Source organism: Rhea americana, unplaced genomic scaffold (genome assembly GCF_003343005.1).
Source record: "Rhea americana isolate MKP2758 unplaced genomic scaffold, rheAme1 scaffold_6, whole genome shotgun sequence".
Taxonomy (NCBI): Eukaryota; Metazoa; Chordata; class Aves; order Rheiformes; family Rheidae; genus Rhea; species Rhea americana.
Genome location: NW_028186756.1, coordinates 13,307,975 through 13,332,701, shown reverse-complemented (window position 1 = coordinate 13,332,701; position 24,727 = coordinate 13,307,975). Strand labels below are relative to the sequence as shown.

Below are 24,727 nucleotides of genomic sequence, written 5' to 3'. Positions count from 1 at the left end.
AACGCTAATTAGAGCCAAATAAAACTAGTGTTTGTGAAACTCTTAAGTTAAAACACAATTTTCATCGGAAATGCGGTAAACTCCAAACTCTGGTTTGCTTGGCCTTTCTTTTTAATTATGACGGAGGATGGCTGTTACTTGTTTAACAGAGGTTTAGATGATTAATGCTGTAATGTTACTGTAATTAAAAGAGCGAAAAAGATGTGATTGGAGCCTGTATAATTTACAGGCATCTTCACATTCTGGTGGTGGAGCAGCTCTAAGTGTTGCAWAGAGGAATTACAAAAATTTATTCTAATTAAAATTGCCAGATTGACTAAACAACAGGTGACTTATGTAACTTGAGAGACTTGCTCTTTGGGTGAGAAATCATCTGAAATCAGTGAATTATACAAAGCCGTCTATTATTCTCCTAAATAGGAACGTGTGTGCTTACCATGGCAACCTGCATCAATTTTGCTGCTGCTGTAAAATACAGGGCCCTTTATTAAAGGAATAATCAGAGCAAGCAGTGAGCTGACCCTCGGCATCCGCAGGCTTTCGCTGCGCGACCTGGCGTTAGCGCAGCTAGAGGAGGAGCAGAGCTCTGGTCACGAGCGGCCGCTCTCAGATTGGGAAACTTTCTGGTTTATCAGAACACATGCTCGGTCAATTCAGGGAGTAATTTGGCTAAAGCGTTGGACGGGCGTCTGCGCACGAGCGAGCCTGCGTACTGCAGGCCGCTCCGAGAGGGAAGCAAGCCGCCGGTGGTGGGCGCAGAGACCCTTCGGGGCTCACGGTGGGGTGGGATGTCCCCGCTCCGTTCTCCTGCTCGGCTTTCCCAGGAGCTCCTCGGTCGGCCGCCCGCGCCTCGGCCAGGCGGCAGGAAGCGGCTGCAGCCCCAGCGGCGAGATGCTCGCCGACCAAAGCGCCTCGGGGCGACTCCGGTGGCTTTGGGGCGACTCCRGTGGCTTTGGGGCGACTCCGGTGGCTTTTCTTTCCCTGCTGGTGGCAAAATTGGTGCAAACAACCTGCGAGCACGGTAAAGAAAAATTACAGCCCGTGCCTCATTTGGACCACTCTAAATTGCATTTTTGTGGTGAAAAGTGATCTAGGGAAGGCTGATGTATCTTCACCTGAGTGGGGAGGAGGGAGCCCAYGGTCTTCTGAGAGAAGGTATACGGGGGTGAGTGTCTAAAATGCTCCCGTTCCAGCAGATCTCCGTTGAAGGGAGACRTACTACAGGGGTGGTATGTAGGTTGTTTTACTAAATGATCTATGTAATAATATATAAGTCAAAACTCTGTAATAATTGATACCAAACAGCAAAGAGAATTTGCCTCTTTTATCTGTCTTAAGGGATGTGCTGCCACTCAAAACTGAGTACTATATTTTATTTCTCATACAGCATATATGAATGTAAGAGAGCAGATATTTTTAAATAGGTCACAGAATTATTAAAAAGTTTTGCAGCTTTTCTTTGCTGTAGTCATGCAGGTATGCAGCTGAATGTGCGGGGCTGGGAACCTGGAGACCTAGGGCCTCTCCAGACTCAAACTGATCTTTTTGTGTTGCATTTGTTCAGTAATTTCCGTTTTCTGTATCCCTGCATTTAACTGCTTTTTCTGTTTAGAATGTAAGCTCTCTATAGCATATATATTATAGAACTACGCTCGTCACAAGGTATATAATCACGGTGAGTATAATGCAGCCCCATTTTTGCTGAATATCTGTAATAGTAATGATAAATTTTGCCCACTCTCAGCGTGAGTTCTGTTAATGTTTTTATTTTTAGGCACAAATCCTTTTTGTTCCATTTTCCTTACCATATTTTCACTCTTTTCTGAGCATGCAGAATGACTTGCTTTGTAACCAGCTTCATTAGCTACTTACATGTTGTGTTTCATTACTGATATCCATGGAAGGCTCCAAGTGACAGCACATAACAGCGGGTGACTGCAGTCACCACTGTGTCACTTCACGTTCGGGCAGTGACAGTTGTACTTGGGGCATGGAAACAGAGTGAGGTTGAGACAAATTGGGCCCTAGGACTGGATGCAGGATATAGAACAAAATGTGAATATATGGAATGACCAGGTTTTGTGAAAGTGGGGCTTTACTCTGAAGACATCCCAGGTTAAAGTGAGTTTCCTGATGGAAAAGGAGAAAATTGACCAAAAAAGAGATGGAAAAAAACCCCTCTTTGAATTGAAGCAATAGGAAATGAAAATTGCTGAGATGTGGCTAGTGGTGCTGCTAACCTTGTGCTGAAGTAATTACCTCTACGCATGCAATTTGTGCTCAGCTACGAATGATTTCCCACATCATCCTGTGCCCAGGCTGTATTCAATCAGTCCCAGCTGGAGAAAACTGATCTTGGATCATTTTGTGAAATTTTCCCCCAGATGCTACTGTGCATCTTAGCACTTGAGAACCGCATGCCACAAAGCTCTTCTGCCACACGAGCGAAGGTTTGGAGGTAGTTGTGGGAGATGTCTCTTTGATACTGCTACAGCCTGCTGGAAAGAGTGGTCTAGAGCCAGAGGGCTGGGCTGCAAGGYGGTGGGGAGGAGAGACATGTAATTCCGCCACATACTGAGTGCTTTCAGCTGGCAGATGATGGGAGATAAGGTCAAGTCGCTTCTTGCCAGATCAGACTGGTCCTAGGTGGAAGACAGTTTTCTTTGCTGAATGTGTGCTGGCTGGGGTAGTTTTTGCAGTCGGTTTTGCACTTCCCTATGTGAAAAACAAAAGACAGTGAAGATTTTTTCAGAGAAGCCTGGGGAAGGTAGGTGTCTAAATCACTTGAAAGTGAACATGGGTTGGGCACTTGATTTCCTCTGACTGCTTTGGAAATGTCAGCCTAATTAATGCACAGACTTCTGAAAAGATTCGTGAATCCTACTGCCAAACTGTACCTGTTGACTGCAGTGTAGGAAGGGACTGTACTGCATGTATTAAGGTGTCTACCAACTGACACCTTAAAAATTCAGTCTTCTCCTCTAGTTTTAATGATCTGCTCTGGTTTCACTGCATTTAGTTTGAATGGATACAAGGAAGGACTGTAGTTAGTGTGAGTACAGCAAAAGTTGCTTCCTTGTCTGCTTRAGCACTTTCTCCAATTAGCTGTTTCAATAAGTGAACCAGTCCTGATCCAGGTGAGGAACCTCCTGATTTGCACTGAAAGAGAAAAGGCTTTCTCAAGTCAAATAACTTGATTCTGGATCATTGGACACCACTCAGCAAGCAGCTATAAAAGGAGCATCTCTAGTTTGGGAAGAAGAATTTGGCTAGAAATCTGAAGCCGAAGTCTTAAATAGTAATAAATCAGAAAAGGTCAGAGAGCCAGAGGCCTTACTGGAAGCGGTGGGTAAATGACTGGAGCATATAAATAGCTTTGGGGAGCATTTGGTCTGCAATGAGGCATTACATGTATTGGACTTTYATTTATTTCCTGTTTTTCACTATTTGAGTTTGCCTGCTGAGTTATTTGTGTCGCTGACAGTGCTGCTCACCAGCATGTTTCAACCGAATCAGCCTGTGTCTTCTTGATGCTTCCATCTGCCTATCCTTGTTGGGTTTCTAAAACTAAGTTCCTCAGAAGCCATCCCTAGGAAAGGCAGGACTGCAGTCTGCCTTGTAACACTCTCCAGGTTGATTTTCATGTTGTGCATCTGTTCTGACATGTACTACTTTTGCAGCCACTCTCTGATTAGCGTTGGTCCCTCAGCTGCATTGATTTACAGACCTTTAGTTTGCAATACAGCTTTTCTTGATGACAGTCCATGAAGCACATGATAACTCAGCAGCCTAAATTATTCAGGGGAATTGAATGTATTTGGCTTGTTCCAAACTTTTGTTTCCTTTCAGTGCTGTCAGTAGAACAGGTAACCATGATGCTTGTATCAAACTCATTCAAGTGCCAGAGAAACACAAACAGCTCAGTATAACCTGTGTTTTACCACATTCATCACTTATTTCCAACTTGAGCTGGTCTTTTTCTGGACGCTGTTTCATGCCTTGTAAAAATGTTTATCTTACATCTGCAGTTGCTTGTGTCTGGTACATTGCTGGGCTCTGGGAGATCGCTTCGTTACGTGCTAGAAATGCCGTTGTAAAATGGAACAAAGTTCTACATCTCATTCACCTTCTAGCCATGTTTCCTTCTGTGGGAATGTATTCACTCATGCAAATATTTAGACCCAGCAGTCATCATTGTAGGATCTAGAAATCTCATATTAATGAAGACGTGTAATTAAAATGAACAWTTCCACCTACAATTCCCTAATCAACTGACCTGTGCTTCTGCAGCCCTCCTCCTTTGTTATATGGTAGCTATCTCCACCTATTTGTAGAAAATTCATATGAACTGGACATACTTGTGTGCTGGCCRGATGTACCTTGCAAAGACAGCCAARCTCTGGCAGTCAGTTGGAAGGGAGAGGCTCTTTCAGTGACGGACCTCACATGAAAAGTCTCCTGTTGCTTTCTGGAGACTGCTCAGTGTCTGGAGCCRGCCACAGAACTTCTGGGTATACTTCAAGGCGTTGCCTTTCACTATGCAAAGGTTTATTTGGCTCCTGCTTCGCCTGGAGGTTTAGGACCTGACTCAAAGCCTATTAAAAACAGTAGGACTGATACTGTTGGGCTTGAATTTGGGCCCCAAATACTAATATTGCCTCTGTCCTTTCCTTCGTTGTCTCCCTGATGACATTCTCCTGGTTGTTCTGGCTAGCGGTCCTAGATTTGAGATTGGAGTCCGAGAGAGATGTCATCCTCACAGGAGATGCTCTAGCTCTAGAATTTGCTCGAGACACTGGTCATTTCAGCCCATGTTTGTGAGTGCATCCAGGGAGAAGGTGTTTGCTGCTAAACAGCTCTCAAATTTAGGCATAACCACTGCTAGAGGGTGGAGGTTTGCCTTGGAAAATTCAAGCTGCAAATGAGATACATGATTTTAGGAATTAGAATAATTACCCTCTGGAGCAGGTTCCCAAGGGATGTGATATATTCTGTATCACTTAGAGTCTTTAAATTACATTTGCATGTTTTCCCTAAAAGCATGACTAGTCACTCAAAGTGAAGGGCTGTACTTGAGAAACACTGTGTGACAAAGCCCTGTATGCTGTGCTTTGCAAGGGATAGAGCACAGAGCCAGAGTGGTCCCACGTGGATTAAATCCTGTAGATGCGCTAAGGAGTGGGTCTTGGCAGGTTGCATGAGAGAACAGCTCATGGAGCAAAACCGTCCCCTTGGCCGGCACCGACCGCTCTGTGGAATCTGCAGAACTGAGCAAATAACCACAGTGGAGATGATTCAGGAGTGAACTCCCCCAGCTGAAGTCTGCCTCGCCTTTCTGAGCACACAGTCTCTTTCTCACTGCAGCAAGTGTTCCTACGGGTTGAGCAATCCTGGCTGTATCAGTGTTTCCAGGACCTTCCCTCCCATCACTCCCTAAATGATGATTTAAAGACCTCATTTCCTGGACTTTCCCTTTTATCTCTCCCAACAGCAAGTAAATGAGCAGCCCTTAAGATTTTAGTTTCTGCTTCTGCACTTGGTGAGAGTGTTGACAACGACTTTTTTCTTTTCCGTGCTCCTGCCTGCAGGATTTGGGGATATAATTCATTTGGACCTGGTGCTTTGTCAACTTTCAGCAGTTCTAATTGCCTAACGATCAGTGCCGATGCCGTTGTTACGCCTGTTAAAACATTGTCCTGCTGAACAGACAGACTGTGTCTGTCTCATCATGTTGTACCTGCTGTGTCGACTGGGGCCGGCTTTGACGCTCCTTCTCCATCCCCAGCTTTGGCTGCTCCTTCCGACRCCAGGGGAGGAGGGTATGGAGCAGCATGCTGCACTGCATTAGGGAGCTGGTCTTTAAAATAAAAATTATTGAAAAGTAACCCCCAAAAGGGCCAGATGCTTTCCCAGGGTAAAGCTCCTCACACCTGCGTGAACTTCTGTGGAATCAGAGTGTGGATTTGGGGCAGGAGGGGAAGAGGCAGGTGGCGAGGTTCAGCCCTGAGGGCTGATGGAGAAGGTGGCCGAGCTCCCTGGGGGAGGCTTTTCCACGCTAGTGACCTTGTCGCCGTCCCGTCGGGGCCCAGGCTGTCATGCCCCTGCCTGTTGCTATTCAGAGAACTTAGTGCCTTTCTCACTCTTCCATCTTTCCTGTGCTTTTCTGTCTTCGTTACTGTTCTTAGAGTTTAATTGGCTRCGTTTCTTGGTATCACCTTCTTACTTATGCATCTGAGGTGCCCAACTGGCTGGTGCCATCTCTCGAAGCTCCCATCATCCATCCATTCCTCTCCCAAAGCTGTTTCTTTCTTAATGGCATGCACTGAACATTAGTGCATTACCATCCCTTTTCCAAGAACAGTCTCCATCCACTCTTCTCTCATCCCCCGGTGCCTCATCCAATTTAATTAATTATACTTAGTATATTACGCATCCTGTCAAAGTTTTTCCTTTCTGAGGTTTAATGGTTTTTTAATTCTAATGCATGCTGCATGTGTAAATGAGGAGAATATGCAGTGGCAAAGAGACAGCATTACATCTGCGCGCTGCAGACAGCGAGGAAACACGAGGGTGGATCCCTACGGAGTCTCGAGCAGAATGACTGCAGGACGGTGCTCGCCTGCCTGGGAGTAGCATTCCCCTTGCTGTGCTTAAAGGGGAAATTGAGGCCGATTTCCGACCCGGAGGAACGCGCACACGCTAAAGGCGCCGCGCTCCTCGGTGTGCGCTGTGCTCCCGCCGCTCCCGGCTGCAGGGTCACCGCCGCCGCCGCTCGCCGCAGAGGCCGGCGTTTGGCCGACCGCGCCGCACCGGCGCGGAGCGTGTTCGTTTGAAGGGCCGCGGGAGCCCTGCGGTGAACTCGGATATAGTGAAGTTGACTCTTCTCCTTTCGCTGACTCTGTCTGAAAGTGCCAAGTTGTATCAGCCGTTTCAGCGCTGCTTTATTCCTTTGAAGAAATGCTGCACCGAGGATGTGGTGGTGACTAATCAGGTAGCGATGGATAGGGCTTGCACCTATCGCGCTCTATTTCCCGCTGACAGTCAGATGGTTTGGTCAGAAAAGTGCTTTGGTAGGAAAAACTTTGTGGGGTCTTGGTATTTCCAGGTAAAACCTGCTCAGAGTAAGAGGGTGTTCCCCCCGCCGGTTAGTGCTGCAAACTGCTTGGGTTTTGAAAATCCAGCTGGGCTCTGTGCGTCTGTCACACCATCACCAGGAATAACGGTGCCGTAGTGGAATTTGGCTGACAGCCTTGTGAACCAGGGCCAAGAGTGAACCAAATCCATCTTGACCGCGTAGCAGCATTGCAGAAACATGTCAAAGAGGAGAAAACTTGCAAAATCGGAAATGGTTTGTGGCTGCCCAGAGAGAGAAGCATCTGGCCAGAAGTCCACYGTGCTGCCTGACGGAGCTCTTCACGTGGCAGTGATGAGGAGCCCTGCCCAGCACGGAGAGGTCTCTGTACGGCWCGGATGCAAGGGAGGGAGTGCGGCTCGGTGTCTGATCTCAGCCGGGTGGTGCCGCGCGTTCCCGACATCTGAACGGTGCCGTTAGGCAAGTGCYGAGGGAAAGTCCTCGGGGAAACCGTGACCATCTGCATGGTAGGCAGCTACAAACCCCACCATGGAGCCAACTGTTTTCCTTGGAATACTTGCAAAAATTACAAAAATATGATAATTTGCCATTCCCTTTGTTCAGGCATCTCCCCACGGTTTTTCGGTTTACAGCACAAGACAAATTCGAAGGGTAGTTTAGCCCGTGTGGATGTATGACTGTTCAGACAGGAACTCCACCTGCGTTGTTGGAAGTTGAGCTTGTTCCATAACTTGCAGGTAATGAAATTGCCCTAGACTTATAATAAGGTTTTAGATTTGACTCTTGACCTTAGTAATTTTGTATGCGTATTTATACGCTATGATAACACTCTCTTAATTTATGAGGGTAAACTTAAATGCCAGAACAAAGTTTCTGCTGAATTGAATGGGCCAGATTCCCAGGCTTTGCCTTGATACCTTCTGGAGGCACGAGGTGGCTGTAGGTCCAGTTTACCCAATCAGCTAGCATYACCCAAGCATCATGTTATCTCTCACAGCTGTGGAGCTGGAGYGCACTCGTTTGAGCCCTCTGGTAGATCTGTGACCTGGGCAAAGAGGAACAGGAGTATCCTTGTGTTGTAGTGATTCACAGCGCTGGATCAGACCTTGGGCACCTTTGGATCCTGAATAATTTAGAGCAGCTTTTGCAGAACTGTCCTGTGGCTGTGTTATTCCTTTTCCCTTTTGTTGCCTTTGAGATTTTTCTGATGTGCCTGTGGTTCTAGGCCAGCCTTCTTTCATGGAGTATCCATGTGCTTCAGAGGAAGGGATCCACCAACATAAAGGAAAAAAAAAAGACTACATTAGGCAGAAAAATCAAAGAGTTAAAGTAAAATACCAGGGAGGAAACGAAACAGAGGCTGAGTGTAGAAGAGTGAGAGGTCAGTGTCATGATGAGAAATAGCTAGGAGTCAACAATTTTGGTGAAGAATTCCTAACTATCACTCCACTCTGGGGAACGCCCCACCGTGCTGGGAAGCTTTCCAGCTCCCTCCACTCTTCAGAGCTGCGTACTTTTGAAAAGTACAAAGAGCTTCCCATAATGTTTTGCCTTGTGGGTACGTATATGATTAATTCCATGCAAGCATTACTGGTGCAATAACAATACTGAAGGTCCTAAAACTGAGAAAAGAAACACATTTGGCTCATACTTCATACACAATCACTTACACTTAAGCTATTGATAGTTGATTGGGATCTGTAGACTGCTGGGCTAGTGCCACTGGGTTTCTAAGCACATTCAATGGCTGGAACAGACAGCAAGGCTGTAGGTTTTGGCAAGCTGTAGGTCTCATTAGTCAGGCTGACTGTATCTGACATGAGAGATTCCCATCCACCAAGATGAAGCTCACTTCCCTAGGCTTTGGCTGATGTCCCAACAATATTTACATGAAGGACAGCAGAGGATCAGTGTTAAGATTAAGGCTGTGAGTTTCCAGTAGACAGACAGTTAAATATTCTATTAAATACTCTTGATTATTTAGATAATAATGAAGTTTATTCATGTCCTTGAGAAATCTGAGGAATGGCAGTTGTTTTATGCTAGGCATGCAAAGATGTGTTTAATCTTGATAATAGGAGTAAATTATGTATCAGCTTCTTTATTTTTCGCTCATTCTGTGGAACCACCAGAAATTTCCAAAGAAAATCAGAGGCTCTTTGGGCTGGGTGGATGGGAYGGAAGGGGAAGGCCTGGTTCTTGCTTTGCATCCCAGAGAGCTTACAAAGTGAGACACGTGGCTCTTTCAGGTGCTGGCTTTGTGGTGATCTTTCGTCTCCTCTGCAGCTCTTAGATCCACACTGGCAAATTTGGTGTTCTCTTCCCTGAGCCTGGAGGGTCACTGGAACTGGGYCAGTGCTCCCTGATATCAAGTAATGATGCTGGGATGCTCCTGTGTCTCAGTTGGTGGTCAGCAATATATATTCAGGTGGTCACGGGTACTTCCCAGGGTGACCTCCATTCAGCAGAGGGGTYCATGCCTAGCAGTGCCGTTTCAGGCAGTCGGCAGGAGGGCGTTCTCCTGCTGTTTCTAGCAGTTTTTTGTGCTGAAGGCTGCCTCTGCATTGATGAGGTCTAAGAACGAGCTGAAAATCAGTAGCAGTAATGACGGAGAGGGAGCCGCTCTGACGYGGAGCGAGCTGGCCAGTCCCGAGGAGAGAACGTTGTTTGCTCTCCAGGATTCGCCACTGCCTTAGTGCTTTTTCCTTCAATCTATGCAGAAAACTCTTCAATCAGTCAATTCCATATGGCTTCCTTCCTCACGCAGCGCAAGCATGGATCCTGTGCCCTCAGGAACCCGGCCTTTCTCTGCTAGCCAGAGATAGTTAGCAAGCCCTCAGGGTTGCAAAATCATCCTTCTGCAACTTCGGTGATAACGGGACCRTGCCTGCCTCTGCTGCCACAGCTGCGCGTTGCCCGGGGTGGAGGGGCTGCCGTGCCATGCACTTTCCAGAATGTCACGCGAGGGCAACTGCAACCTCTGCCTCCATTTACCCACTCTCAAAATGGTGAAGTCTGGGATATGCTGGCCTCACATGCCCGCAACAGGTATCGTTTGAAGGAATTTGAAGCCCATCTACAATTTTGCAGTGTGCAAGAACAGCTTCTCCTTGGTTAGATCGAGCCACCTCCAGGGCGGAGTGGTTGTAGATGTTTAACGGTACGCAGGGTTCAGCGCCAAGAGACGTTGAGAGTGAGCAGTACACTAAGCTTACACTCTGCATGGTGGTTTTTGAAAGCAGCCTGGCATGACCTGGAATTTGGATATCGCTTTGTAGCAAAAATAGCTACTGATCTATGGAGCTTGCACCTGATTTTAAGGATTTTGTTTTATCAACTCATCCAGCACTTCCTTAAACTGAGGACAGGTGCCTCATCTCATCTATTTTCCTGCAAGGAGAGCATTAGGATGGATTGGTTTGTTTCCTTCTGGCTCAGATAAGTGCCAGATTAGGCCAGGATAAAATATTTTCCATGAGCATCCCGACTGGTGTAAATTGGTGTGGCTGCACTGAAGTCAGTGAAGCTGCTTTGATTTACATTGGCCCGGGAGCTGGCCTGCTCTCCATCAGATAGAATCAGCTTGGAATTGCTTCTAATCTCCCTCAACTGTAATTTCTATTTTGTTGGATTTTTATCAGAATCATCAAGTAGCTATTTTCTGAACGACACCTAATTTTGCATGGGACACGGTAATAATTTGATTCATTGTTGCTGTTCAAATTTGGATGCGTGGTTCATGTTGCATTACCCCAAGACAGAATATTCAAATTCGTCTGTCTCAGATGTGACAATGGGAGAGAAAACTAACCTTTGGATTAATTTGCTTTAACAACTAAAGCCCCATTAAATGGAAGGCAGCTGGTGTCAAAGGCATAAATGGAGACAAAGTTTTGCTCCCAATTGTGGGAAATGTGTTTAAACAGTCTAGAAATGTTTCCATCTCTGCAGGGTATAATATACTCAAATGGTTACATTAACATGAAAAAAAATATAAGAAAGAGTGTATTTAGGACAATCCCTCTGTATCCAGTGTTAATGAAATTGAATTCCAGTAATGAAGTCAAAGGGTTGTATTCTTCACTCGGTGAATGCAGTACAGTAACTTCCATTAGCATTAATGGGAGCGGTGCATATGAATTACAGAGCCATAATGGTTAGAGATGGAAAAGGTCTATCAGATCCTGGAGTGTTTTCCTCTCTGAGGACCAAATCCTGCTCTCTCAGATTCTCGTAAGCAGCCTGTTGGCTCAGTTAGTATGTTAATGAGCCCTGTATCTAATACCCCTGTTGATACATAAATAGCAGAGTTTCAGAGGTGAAATCCTTGCCACACAGGGGCCAGTACAAGCTCTATGGACCACTTAAGTCCCCAGAAAAGGATTAATTGGCATTTAAGTGGTGTGTTCTGTCGGCTCTCTGAACAGGAATTAATTTCACCGTGTGAATAAGGCAGGGATGGCCCCAGAGTCCTGGGTTAAGGGGGATGGCCAACGTTAAACTACAGCCTAGCCCATCCCTCAAGGGCCTGGCTCGGTTATACTGCATGGCAAGTCCAAAAGTCAGCTGCGCTTGCTCTGGGTGATGCCCCTCAATCCCATACCATTATACTTGTCCAGGAGGCTTCAAAGTGCCTAAAAGCTGGTTATCCTGAAAAAAGTCTTTACCATCAAGTCTATTCTTAGCCACCTAGTACCTAGAGAAAGATACCTTAGATGTGTCAGTGTGTGTCAATCTTCATTCGTTATACTGATACAGCTCGCCAGAAGAAAGGACGTTATTAATGGTCATGTGGAGCAGGAGATGGGGCCAGCCCTCRAGCTGGTGTAAATCAGCGTGGCTCCGCTTCCCAGGGCCGTTGCACCGCCCGGGAGTACGTCCCGTTATATCTGGTCTGTTGATCATTATGGAAATGCTTTGCAGGAGCTGTGTTCAGACACAGGGCCCTTATCAGCAGTTGCGTAATAAATGAGCCYGATTCGTGTCCCTTGTTTCATTAAAATAATTCCTTACAGGCTTTTGAGCTGTCCAAGCTTTGCTGACCTCTTGTATCAGGATAGGCAATCTGGGATTAAAGATGTAACTTTATTTTTTTAAACCGGCATAAAACCCAGACGGTGGGGAGGGACAGAAGGAGAAGGGCCCCTCGTCGCAGTGGAGAGCGTTTGTCCCTGTCCCCGGTTATTGGTATCCTCTGAGCATTGAACGGGGGAAGCCACGTCAGGATTACATTTCTGCATAGACTGGAGGTTTCTTATTAGGAGAGGCGAAGAAGGCCCTGTAAAAGCCCGTAGGTCAAAAATACAATACGCTATTCCCCACCTCTCTCTCCCGGTATTATGCTATTAGGGAAGATAAGGGAGAGGTGCAGAGTCTTAATTTACAAGCAAAAGCTGATCCGTGGCTGGGGACTGTTTGTATTCTGCTTCAGCTTGTTACGTTATCTGGAGCTGGATATAGCGGATCGCCGCTCGCTGACCGGTGCCAGCGGCCGCCCTCCCGCCGGCGCCTCGCGTTGGGTGGCCCATGTTTCCGGGGAAAATGAAGGTGCGGAAGTTGAAAAGCAGACCCCAAAGTAATTGTAAGAAAAGYGTTAAATAATGCAGTTGTGCACTGTCCGTGAAAGATGGCAAACCACGAGCAAACATCAACAACAGTRTTTGATGCCTTCATGTTTACTGTTTATTCACATTTATTATTCATAAATTCTATCACAAATGTTAGGCCTGCACTTCAGCGAGATATTTGCATTTTATTTTAAGTTTGATTCCCCCCCCCCCAGTTTTGTGAACAGAGATCTAATGATTTGCCTTTCCATACAGTTCTCTTGCTCGTTCTCCCTGACTCCTCTCTTCTTGTTTCAGGAAAAGATTTCTAACATGGAAAAGTGATATTTGAATAGATTCCCCTAAGGCAATCAATTTACTTTTAATTTGTCTGGAACTAAGCTTTTCTTTGTTGCAATGAGAAAGGATTGAAACTGCTGTAAAATTTATTAGCTTCCAGGAAGATTTTGAAATGAATTTTTTAATGATCGTGCTGTTTGCTGTACCCAGAAGCAGTGTCATCATGATTACAGTATAATCATACGGTTGCCGAAGAAACGCCAAAATATGGAGATAATGCCATACTTTCATATGAGTATACTTATAGTAACAGATGGAGAAATCCAGGTGTGCTGACAAATACTGCCCTGCACAGGGCCTTCCGTGCAGATCTTCTCAAAAAAAAAAAAATGCAATAAATGGGGCTGGGGTGGCACTGCCTCCCCTTGGCTTGCTCCGTGTTTCAACCGCTGCAGCCCCTGGTAGTTTCTGGCTGCTCCTGACGCCGTGGGGAGCTGCTCTCAGCCCGTACCTACGTGTGGTTTTCTCGGCGTAGACGCTCCTACGGTCTGGGAGGGATGAAAGCCGCTCAGCCGAGTCTGGTGCTCGGTTGTGCGCTTCCCGCCTCGCGCGAGGCAAAATGCAAACGTGGAGGCTCAGCTGGGCACCAATTCTTCTAGTCCCCCTTTCTTTCTTATTTTTCATTTTCAAGCGACTTCTCTGCTCCTTTTCCTTGCTCCCCATGTAATAGCACAAATGAGCTCTACTTACTCACCTTGGCAAACCTTCTCTGACATGCATTGGATTGAACCGAGCGTCTGTTTGAAAATGGAAACTCCAGGGACTATTGTCRTTGCCCAAATTGCACCTTAGATTGTGTAACGGCACATGTCATCTGGCCATTTATCAGGAATATTACATTCCCAGGCACTTGCACCTTGGTACGATTTAAACTTGTCTCTTTGGCCGGCACTGAGATTCCTCTGAAGATAATTCAATTGCTGTGAGAGCTGAATGGGCTGTCTTTTCAGACRGGTTTCAGGTTGCTGTAGCATGAATTCAGGTGCAGAGACTTTGAACAGGAGAGTAAAAGCGTTTGTGCATCCGGGGTGTTGGTTAACCCTTGCTTTTAACTGCCAAAGGCCTGGATAATCCTGTAGCTCTGTTCCTCCAGTTTCTGCCCTCCAAGGGTGCTGTTTGCCTTGCTTGAGCATCCCCTTTTCCTCTGCTTGAGAGGCTCCCTGCTCGCAGCCTTTGGAGGCTAGATTGCCTCCCTCCTCCTGGTGCTTCCCTCCCTTCTCTCTCCTTCCCCTGCCAGGTGYGATTTTACTGGCGTGGTCTTCTGGGGTCTTGCATTTTGCAGCTCATCGGAGCCTGTCTGAAAGCTCGTGGAGACCATGGGGACCGTTTYGGCTCTGATCAGCCCCGGGGCTGGACTCTCTTTGGTAGTTGATGGGCAGTTTGGGATAGAATCAGCGCCCGGCTCGGGCAGTGTTTTGCTAGCAGAGGGACTTCCCCCYCCCCCCCCCCCCATCGTGACTCACGTATGAAGCTGGCAGAGTGTTTTTATGGTAGGCTTTTGCAAGCGTGGAGGGGCTCAGCTGGGTGGGTGCTGAGGGCTGACCCTGCTCCAACGCTGCTTGTGCATCAACATCGCTCGTCCCTCGGATTGGTGCTGCAGCGGGCCCGTGCCTGGGAACTGGGGCAGCGCTGGGGCTGGGGCAGTTTCCAGTCGGGCCCTCTGCTTTTCCGCGTCTCTGCGCTCCCTGGCTCTGTTCCCGCGGGTGGCAGCGCGGGCTCTGTATCTGCGTGCCCCGAGCTGGGCATGGGGGTTGCTTCCACAGGGTCTCCCTGAGGCCGCTTGGCCGCCTGCTGCCTAGCTCGGGCCCTTGCAGGGCTCTGGCAGGCACTGGGCAAGGCTGGTTGGGGCTCGTTATTAGTTGTCTTTGCGATAGTCCCCTGAGGGGCAGGTAAAGAAGGTTGGAAATCTGGAGCTCAGCGTGGATTTTGCTTTACTTGCTGAGGAGCATATGTATTCCAGAGGTGACCCTCTGTTTTTGGTTCTTTTTTTAAATTTGCTGTATGAGAGTTTACAGTTAACAATGATACATTTTTCCTGAAAAGTCTGACTCTCAAATAACTGCCTACCTGCTTGTGGTGAGGCTTCTGCCAGCACCTTGCTTTGGGGTCCTTGTGTGGATCCTTCCAGGGAAATCTTTCCAAGGTGCTCTGAACTGAATTTCTGYGTGTGTGCTGGGTGAAGAGACCAGATGACAACTGGATGTTGCCCTGTCCTGCTGCTGTGACCTTGTGCAGGACCTACCTGCTCACATATCTTGCACGTTGGACTGCCTCACCATTGCCCCTGGGGCAGCCTCTGCCCCTAGAGGTCTGCGTGGGCAAGCTGCTGGTCAGCGTTTCTCCCCTACAGCCTGCCCGCAACACGGCCTGACGTGCAAGAGGACTCTCCTCCCAGTGTGCACGAGGTGTGCTAAGCTCTTTCTAAAGTCCGGCCCCTGTTCAGCAGGACTTGTAAAGCCCAGGACCATAGCACACCCCTTCCCCCAAGTTGCACTTGCTGGATGAGCTTCRGCATGCCATCCAGCTTGGTGCTTGCTAGCCTGGTGCGTTAGGGAGAAGAGAAATCGGGGTCTTCCGGAGGCTGCTCTGCGTCTGCTCTGTGACTCAGGACCTCGTGCACAGCAGAGCCAAAGCTGCTGGTGCTGCTCCCTGCTGCAGCRAGAAGTGCCCTGAACCCCTAATGCTTCCACTGCTTTCTCCTTTCCTTACCTTCCTGCCGGGCGCTGCCTGGTGATTACTTCACACCACCTTGCTCAACCCTCCGCCACCCGAGGGTCCAGTGCGGATGCGGGAAGTTGCCTGTTTTGGCTGCCGGCCATTCGTCATGGAGAGCATGATGTGATTGTTATTACCTGGGCTTTGCTCCTTGCATTGAGAACATTTTTTAGTGCAGACAGTAACAGTCGTATTGACTGGGGCAGGTCTAGAGCTGTGAAAGAATTTCCTGTCGTCCTATTTCCGATTGTTTAAAAAAAATATAAAGAATGGTGCAATAAAGAATCCGTGAATGCGAATGAGTGTCCTGGGTGCCGTTGTGGCTGGGTGAGTCAGACCTAGCTGCAAAGGGCAGCGCGAGAAGCAGGGCCCGGCGGCTGCGTGCCTGCGTGGCTGGGTGGTGACTCCTGTCCCTCTGCCTGGCAGCAAAGCATCTGTCGAACTGTTGCGTTCCCTTTATAAAATAAAAGATTGCATCAGTAGAGCTTACTGTAATGCTTTCCATCTCTTCATCAGGCCGTGTTTCATCTGTGATTTGTAGACGTGCATCTTGGTGCTCAGAGGGGTTCATTTCCCAAACACCTGGCCAAAAGTGCTTACTAAAACTGCCTTCAAAGCAAGGAGCCCTTTGGGTTTGAGAAAGGTCCACATGAGCTGCAATAATCAGTGAAGTCCTTGATCTGTTTTTAACCATGAAAYGTGTCAGGTTGGAATAAAATAAATAGGTGGAGGCAAAAGAAAACCACAGGTACTCTGTCAAGATGGAGTGTGGTTTGCCTTTGGTGCCGGTGCTCGGTGTGGGGGCTGTGTGGATGGGGATGTGTGGAGTTCACCAGCCCTGGCAGGATTGCCTGCATTGGGAAGGAACAGCAGTTTCCCCCACGTGCTTACGTGTTGGACCAGACAGCCCAGGGTGTGTTGAGATCCCGTGTTTTATGTTTGCTAACAGACTGAAGTGATGTGTGCTCCAGCAAGGAGCCCAAGGTCACACAGCACAATAAATCAGTGTCTCATCGGGGATTAGAACCCAAGATATTTCTGTACCCCCTCTGGCCRTTACCAAGTCCTTTGCTATCACAGCTAGACTGCACAACTTTGTATGCTTATAGCACCCTTTTGAAGTTAAGCTGTGGATAAATAGGCAGACAGCAACACTTTCTGGGCAATTTTTTTCCCCAAATGCTTGAAAGTAACAGAATGAAAGTATAAGAGCATTGGCTTTTAGATATTGGTGCAGGTTGTTCTGCATGTAAGGCTCAGAGCGTGGCTCTAGAACTGCTACAAAGAAGACTCCCGAAACCCAGACCTCCTGCGCAGCCACCCAGCACTGCGCTGCGTGCAACCGGGTGGCTGCTCTGATGTAGAGAAATAGCTTATGTTTTACCCATAGGTTTTCAATTAATTGGCTTCTTTTCCTTTAAAAAAAAATCTTTTTTTTTTAAGGTCTGCCTTTTACTCGTTTATTCTCTGTGAGTGTTAAGCTGCTCATATTTTGGTGCATTGTGCTATGTGCTGAGAATTTTTATCAGCTGTCCTAGTGCTGGGATGTGGTGGAAATACCAATGTAGCTGAAAAGCTCAGGTTATATACACAGAGGTACAAAGCATCAAAATGAACTGTTTTCAAATGGACAGGAAGCAAACCAAGGCTGAGTCTGCACCTTTGCAAGGTTCAATCTGTCAAAGCGACAAGGACCGAATGCATTCTTTTATTGTTATTAGCATTAATTCTTAACACTGCTTTGCTACTTTACTGGTGTATGAATTACGGTAGGAATGAGTTACATCTTTGCGTACGAAAAGCTTGTGCTTTAGGAGGGTTTTACCGGGCTATCTGCAAATTACAAATTCTTATCGAATGGAGGAGAAGCTGAAGGCGTAAGCTGGGATTGAAAAGGAGCCGGGGGGGCGGGAGGTGATGGGTCGGGGGGAAGCCACGGTCCGGCGCTCCGCAAAGGCTGGGAAAGCTGCGACTCCCGGATTTGATTTCCGGCTTTGCCCTTGGCTGAGCCCGTCCGCCCGTCCATCTGTCCGCGACGGGGGATGACGCCCCCGAGCCCGCGAGGGACGCCCCGACGGCGCGAGGCACTGGGTGCCCGCGGAGGAGGAGGAGGAGGAGGAGGAGGGCTCGGGGCGGCCGCTCAGAGGACGGGGGTGTGGGGGGGCTGAGCCGCCGGACCCTCGGGCAGGGAGCAGCGGGGCCGAGCTCCGAGCCAGGCGGCAGAGCCGGGATCTTTGTAACTCCGGGGGYGAATAAAGATCTAGGGCTGGAAGTGACACGTTTCATCTTCGGTGGAGCAGGCTGCCGCGGAGGTTCACGGAGCCGCTGCTGCGCCGCAGGGCTGGGCCGRTTAGGCGAAAAGTAAAAACAGACGGAGGGAAAAGAAACTCCCCCTCCGTCCGCTCCCGTCCCCCCTCTCCGAAAACCCAGGCTTAAATGTCATGTCGCACCAAGTTTAACGCGTGCTGGCTCTCGGCGCTGGTTACTAAACACAGAAAGCGCTGACGCCAAGCAGCCTGGCACGGGGGACAAACCTGTTTTAATTTATTTCCAATCGTAACTTGTTTCCCCTAGGTTTTCGGTCTGTCAGCAGCAGCAGCAAAAAGCAGATGACACACAACCTGTTGGAAATTGGACTCCAGTCTCTGYGATAGCAGAAAAATGGCTGTAAAAACCCCTCTTCCAAGCGTTGCTTTAAAAATGATTGCTGTTTGCTGTAAAATCACTAATGTTTAGGTAGGAAGAGCGGGTAGCGCCTGCCTCTGCAAACCGAGCCCCCTCCGCGGGAGGCGGCGCGTGCCCGCCGCGGCGCTCCCGTCCCCGGCGCCCTGCCCCTCACCGGGGCCGCGGGGCTGCTTCCCGCCGAGGAGGGGTCGCCCGCTTGACGAGCCGTTGTGTTTTCTTCACGCAGATCAGAGCGAAGGATTTCATTGCAGGGAAGAGTGCCGCATCCTGGGCCACTCGGACCGGTGCTGGATGCCCCGCGCCGCCGTCCCCAGCCGCGCCAAGTCCCCCGAGCGCGGGAGGAACGTCATCGCGCTCTCCATAGAGGCCACCACTGTGGACACAGAGCCTTACGAAGACTGTAGCACAAAAAGGACTTTTGCGACGTTTGGCAAAGAAGGGAGCGAGCCCCTCGCCGACGAGCGGGCCGGCAACCCGAAAGGCAAAAGAACAGTGGATGCGCCCGTCTGCAGCCCCAAGGTGAACGGCGCGGTGCGCGAGGCCGGCAACGGCTGCGAGGCCGTGAGCCCCGTCACCTCGCCCTTGCACCTGAAGAGCCCCTTGTCCGGCAAACCCTCGGTATCGTACGGCATCGTGCACTGCCCGGGCGGCCGCGACCCGGAGCCCTTCGCGAACACTGGCCCTTCCCGGCCCACGGAGGCAGAGCCCCGGGGGGCGGACAGCGAAAATACCGTGCATGAGATTAACCCACTTTTGCAAGAATGTAGAGAAAAAGACTCGCCAGGAGTGAAGAGACTAAAAGACATCGTCCTCTAAACAGCACCCTGGAAAGCAAGGAGAAACCACGCTCCTCCGAGCGCGTATCGTTTTTATCGCTTACCAATGGTTCACAGATTGCTGTATTTAAAAGCTTTCCCTAAATGTATTGTTTATAAATGAAGCTATTGTTAATGTGACAATCCCACTCGTTTCAACAGGCAGCAGGGGTGTTCAGCTGGAGCAAATTAGCTTGTTTTTTCGTTCACCTTGAGGGGGCAGGGGGCAGCGGGCAGAGGCGAGACCCGTTCGGTTGTCAGAAGGTATTATGTATTTTGAATTTATATATTTTTATAGCTCAAAACTGATACAAATTTCCATTCTTGTAAAGAATCGAATTGCAAATTCCTTATTCGGACACCTTTAGTAAGCACCCTGGCCTTTCTGTAGTCCGGACAAAATAATGGCCTCTTCTTGTGTGCGGCTGTTTAAAATTACAGTTCAGTGGGTTTTAATATTTGCCCAGCACAAGGTTGTTTGTATTTTAAGATGTTGCTATTTTGCTATGGACACCCCTGCATTTAGGAATCCTTTTGCTGTCACCTGCTTATCTGTACTATTATTGTATTTGATATTGCAAATTACTGTATGTCTAGTGATGGCAAAAGGCTCTCAAGTATTTTTTTAAAAAAGAAAACACAGTAATCTTATTTAAATCTTGGGGAACCTGCAGTTTTCAGACCCAGTGGAGCAAGTGCTTTTTCCAGGCCCCACCATCCCCTGCAGCCTTCACCTGCTCTTGCAGGGCAGTGATAGGGCATTACAGGAAGTCGTTTGGGGGAAAATTCTGCCTGAACTGTCAGATGCACTGTGCTAAACTTTTCCAAGACCCATTTCTATTGCCTGCTTTCAAGGCAACGCACGGAAAGTTTTTCCAGAAGTGTTTTTTACCTTCTCAATTTAGATATTCCCTATCTCTAGTCATTTCAAAGTGATGAAATTATTTAAGAGATCCAAATTACCTTCTCAATTAGACATACACTTCCAAGTCAGCATTTCTCAATCAGGATTATGCTAAGTACATGCGTGTATGTATGTTCTCATGGCACAGATTTTAGTGATCTGATTTCTTTTTATCCCTGCATCATAAATAAATACAGAACAAGCAATAGCGATGTTAATTTAGGGGCAGACAGGTGATATGTAACAACGCTACTAATTCAGTTAATGTGCCTTCTTAATGGAGAAAAAGTTAAAGCAATTCATTATTTTTTCTCATAATTAAAGACTTTTTTGTGAGGGTGCAAATTTACTTATATAAAATTGATTTAAAAAATTGAGCTACTTTAATAGCCGTTTGTAGAAGGGAGAGAGAGAGAAGAGAAGAGGTCTCAGAGCTCTCTCTTCTCTTGCAGTGATAATTCCTCAGTGAGGTAAGAGTATGGTAGGAGGATTTCAGTTAGTGTATTATTATTATTATTATTATTAACTCTTTACTTGACAGATTTCATAGAATTTAAAATTGACTATGGAAGGGAAAATATTTAGCTCTTGCCAATGTTTGCTGTACCAGCAAGTGGAAATTAGTGGCTTCTAGAGAAATAGTCTTTCTAGGTCTACACATCATGATAAAGTATTTTTTACTTTGATTTATTTAAATTAAAAATGTCAACAAGAAAAAAAAAACTCCAGTCATTATTATCCTCAAAGTCAAATAAGCTCAAATAACTTGTTTCCTTAGGGCAAACTGGTCGTGCCTGAACTTGTAGCTGTTCTGAGCCAGGTCCTCGGTCAGCGGGTTATCAGGGCCGCTTGATAGCGCCGCRGATTGGAGAAGATCCTGCAAGGAAAGCTCTTGTCATGAAATTRGTGATACTTCCCTCTCCGGTGCTGATCGCTGCCTCGTTCAGATTGACTCCCGCGAATTAACGTGACGCYGGGAACCCCTCCTAAGGCAGGCCAGGGCCGCCCCCTTCGCGCCGAAGCCCGGAGCGCGTTTTTCTGGGCTTTCTGTCCTGCTGGTGTTTCCTGCCAGCGTGCTGTACGGCTGCAATGGGCTTTTCCTCTTTTTTTTTTTTTTTTTTCCTCCCCAAACAGATGTATTCTTATACCGCAAGCGGCAGAAGGACGCGGCTGGCTGGGTGCTTTTAAAGGGACTGGATTTTCGGCAGCTCTCAGGCTGGGTTTCTCCTGGTCCTGCCCGGTTTTGTCCTCGCCGGTTGGCTTTACTCCGGAAAACGTAACGTATGCGTTTGCTGGGGGGAAGACGTTTGCTCAGCGCCCTCAGCTTTTACCCCCGCAGCGAGGCCCCGTGGGCGCCAGGCGGTTTGCAGAAGCGGGGCCGGCCTTGCGCAGCCGCCAGGCCTGGCGGGACGGGYGATGGGCACGGCTCCCCCGGCGCCCGGGAAAGCGCCAGCCCTTCATTTCGCCTGAGCGTTGTCCTCTGCCGATGGCGCTGCTGCCACCAGCCGTGGTGGTTGGGATGAGAAATAGATGCTAACTGAAAAGGGAGGAGGAGGAGGAAAAAAAAAAAAGAAAGAAACATTTCTCTAATTTACCCAGAGGAAACGTTGCTTGCCACTCTGAATAAAAGCACAGCCGAGAAAGAATGTGAAATAATTCTGTATTAAAAGGGGGCATTAAAGAGGTCAGTAAGCCCTTATGCCTCCCAGAAAATCGTTTAAACAGCRGTTTTGCCTGGCCTGACCCGTGCCGCAGCCAGGAGGGCGGCGCGGCGAGGAGGCACGGCCGCGGCACGGCGGCGCGGCGCGGAGCGAGGCCGGGAGCAGAGCCGGAGAAGGGCCCCTCGCTTCGGAATATTTTGCTGTTTCTGTCACTGCCCCTCTCTGTCATTTGAGATGAGTTCAGGGCTCCTGGGCGAACCGCAGTCTCTCTCACTCTGTTTTTTTCTCTCTCTTCATAGTTGCATCAAAACCAGCCATGCAAAAACATAAAGGCTGCAGGGTAGGCGCTTGGTGCGGTTTAAGATACAATTAACGTAATCTTTAATAATCCAGACCTGTCCTCTGATTTGGTTCAGGAAAATCACTTGTATCCGTTGGTTTCCTTCGGGGGAAAGCTTGCTGTGCTCCGCTGCCTGTCCGCAGGAGGAGCAGGCGCGCGGTGCCCGGGGCCGAGTCCGGGGCGCCGGATCTGGGCTGGCGCGGGGCGAGGGCGGCCTGGCGCGCGGCGCGATGTCCCCGAGCGCGCGGCGCGRTGTCCTGGGGCGGTTGGTGCGGTTCCCTGTTTTATTGTGAAGCTGGAGGTGGCCTGTGGATCACGCGTTGTGCAGAAGTGAGTTACTTTTTTTTCTTTCTTTTTTTGAAGAAGAAGATAGGAAACAAGTTGCTTTTGTGAAGAACACACTGTCTGATTAATATGTTGAAATTATTCTTGGGGGAAAAGAAAAAAAAATTCTAATTATGAATGGAAACACATTTGTCTGTCATTGGGGAAAATTGATGACCTTGTTGCTACAGCTGCTTTTGCAGCTATAGGTAATCTTTTATCCAACTTGTGAGTTGCAGTTACCTTCGGGGAAAAACCCAGACAAGTCCACCGCGATCGCGGGCGAGATGGACTCGCTATTGGCATCAGCTGATGTTCAGCTGATCGAAGCTGGGATATAATCTTTAAACTCAAAGAGCTGGCCTAACGCAAACCGGTTCTCAGCTGCAAATCCCTCCTTGCACTCTTCCTGTGCTACAGGCGTTAGCTGCAAAGGTGTCACTCCTTACAAGCTCCCGTAACAGGAAAACGAGCCTGGTGACGCCGTTACTGTTTACCTGTCAAACCAAGGCAGGGTTTTGGTGGGACTTAAGTGCGGTACGTTTCATCATGGTGTCTCCGTTGCTGATTATATGAAGAATAAATTGTTGTATATGCTGATATGTATGTTATGTACATTTTCACAGTGATTGAATCATTGTAAACAACAAAATGGAAAAAAAAAGAATCACCATTCTGTCTATTTTATGAAGATGATAAAGCAGCTTTATTAAATTATTACGATTCTGTTTCAAAATGGTGTACCTGCCACGTTGGGTTTTTTTTCATCGGATGAGAACCTTGTTTTCCACCTCAATGTGATTTTCTTTTCTCTGCTTTGAGCATCTAATGCATTTTAGTATTAAAAGACAATTATTGAATAAAATGGAAAGTAAGTGTTTGGTTAAATACGGCTAAGCGGGTTTGCTTYGATGGGCTCGCGGTGCCGGTCCTGCCGAAACCAGGGCAAAGCGAGGGCTGCGGGCGCTCGGCCGGCCGCGGGTCTGTGGCACGAGCGGGCGAGGACGCGGAGCCCCCGGCCGCCCCGCCGGCGAGGGCTCTCCAGGCGGCTCCGCGGAGCCGGAGGGACGCGGTGAATTCAGGCCCAAAGCAGCTGCCTGGCCAAGGTTCAGGGCTGGTTCGGAGACGCAGATCTCTTCTCTGTTTCTTCTGGACATTATGTTATATTTGATGTTCAACTAGAATTTCTAAATACAGCCAARTAAGATTAACAAGCAATGAATTATCATATACTTTGACGACTAAGTCCGCAAAGATGGGAACAACTAAATTGGAGGGATCAAAGGCATGAAAGCATAGTGCAAAAAAAAAAACCACATATATATGTATATATATATATATATATAATCTGTTTGAAATGTGGCTTTACAARTGCAGAGAGTATTCCCAGAAGGGAAAGGAGGGGACGAGGGCCCCACTCCTGTGCTTCTGGTGCTCCCCAGGTGCTGCTGGCTCTTCTGCGGGCGTTCGCGTGCGCGGCGCTAGCAAGGTGCCAGGCRCTGGCCCCGGCCTGCCAGCGTGCCCAGCTTTTTATTTTCAGTTTTGAGAGGTTTTTTGGTTTTCGGGGCTTTTTTCTTCTTTGCAGCGGGGCGGAGGCAGCGGGCAGGCACGCTGGCCAGGGCGCAGGGCCCCCCCCCGGCTCTGGGAGGGAGGTGGTGGGAAGCCGCCCCGGAGGCGCGTTGGCTCCGGTGGCATCGCGGCGGGCGCGCGGGATGCGGGGGTGGCAGCACGGGGGACCCCTTAGCAGAGGTGCTAAGCACCCAGGACTAAGCGCCCAGCCCTCGCCGGCCAGGCTGCAGAAGGGCTCCCGGGGCTGAACCTGCCCCCGCTCCCTGCGGCGGCCGTGGGGCAGAGGCACCGGGCGGCTGCCCGGCACGTCGCCCCGGCCGTGCCAACGCTTGCCCCGGCCTGAAACGCGAGTCAAACTTCACCAGCAGCCCCGGTGGGACTTCCACTTGTTTAACTTGCCTCTGTTTTTTTRCTTTGTTTTTGTTGTCCCTCTTCTGAAAGTGATGCAACCCGAYGTCCCCGAGGAGCCCTCGGGGAAGCAAACACGGGCAGGTGTACAATTACAGCGCGCACCTCGGCCGCGCGCCTCCCCCGGCTCCCCGCTGCCCGCCGCGGCGAGGCGGCTGGAGCAGGAAGGGTGCCCTTCGGGGCGGGTGCTGCGCTTCAGGGCGCGATGCTTGGTGCGGGTCTGGGGATGCCTCGTTGGAAGCGCCGGGGTCACGCAACCGAGCAGGAGCCTTGGGGGGGCCCTTCTGCGCCGGCTGAATGCAATGTG

General features: G+C 48.8%; 1 protein-coding gene across 1 annotated transcript in view; it reads left to right on the top strand.

Moving 5' to 3' along the window:
• The window catches only part of PCDH19 (protocadherin 19), a 69,251-nt gene extending 45,955 nt beyond the window's left edge, over positions 1–23,296 (top strand). The window contains exon 5 of the mRNA XM_085319810.1: positions 18,626–23,296. Coding sequence (XP_085175936.1) covers positions 18,626–19,215 — 590 coding nt within the window. The 3' untranslated portion in view covers positions 19,216–23,296. The remainder of the gene's footprint in view (positions 1–18,625) is intronic.
• The last annotated feature ends 1,431 nt before the right edge of the window (positions 23,297–24,727 follow it).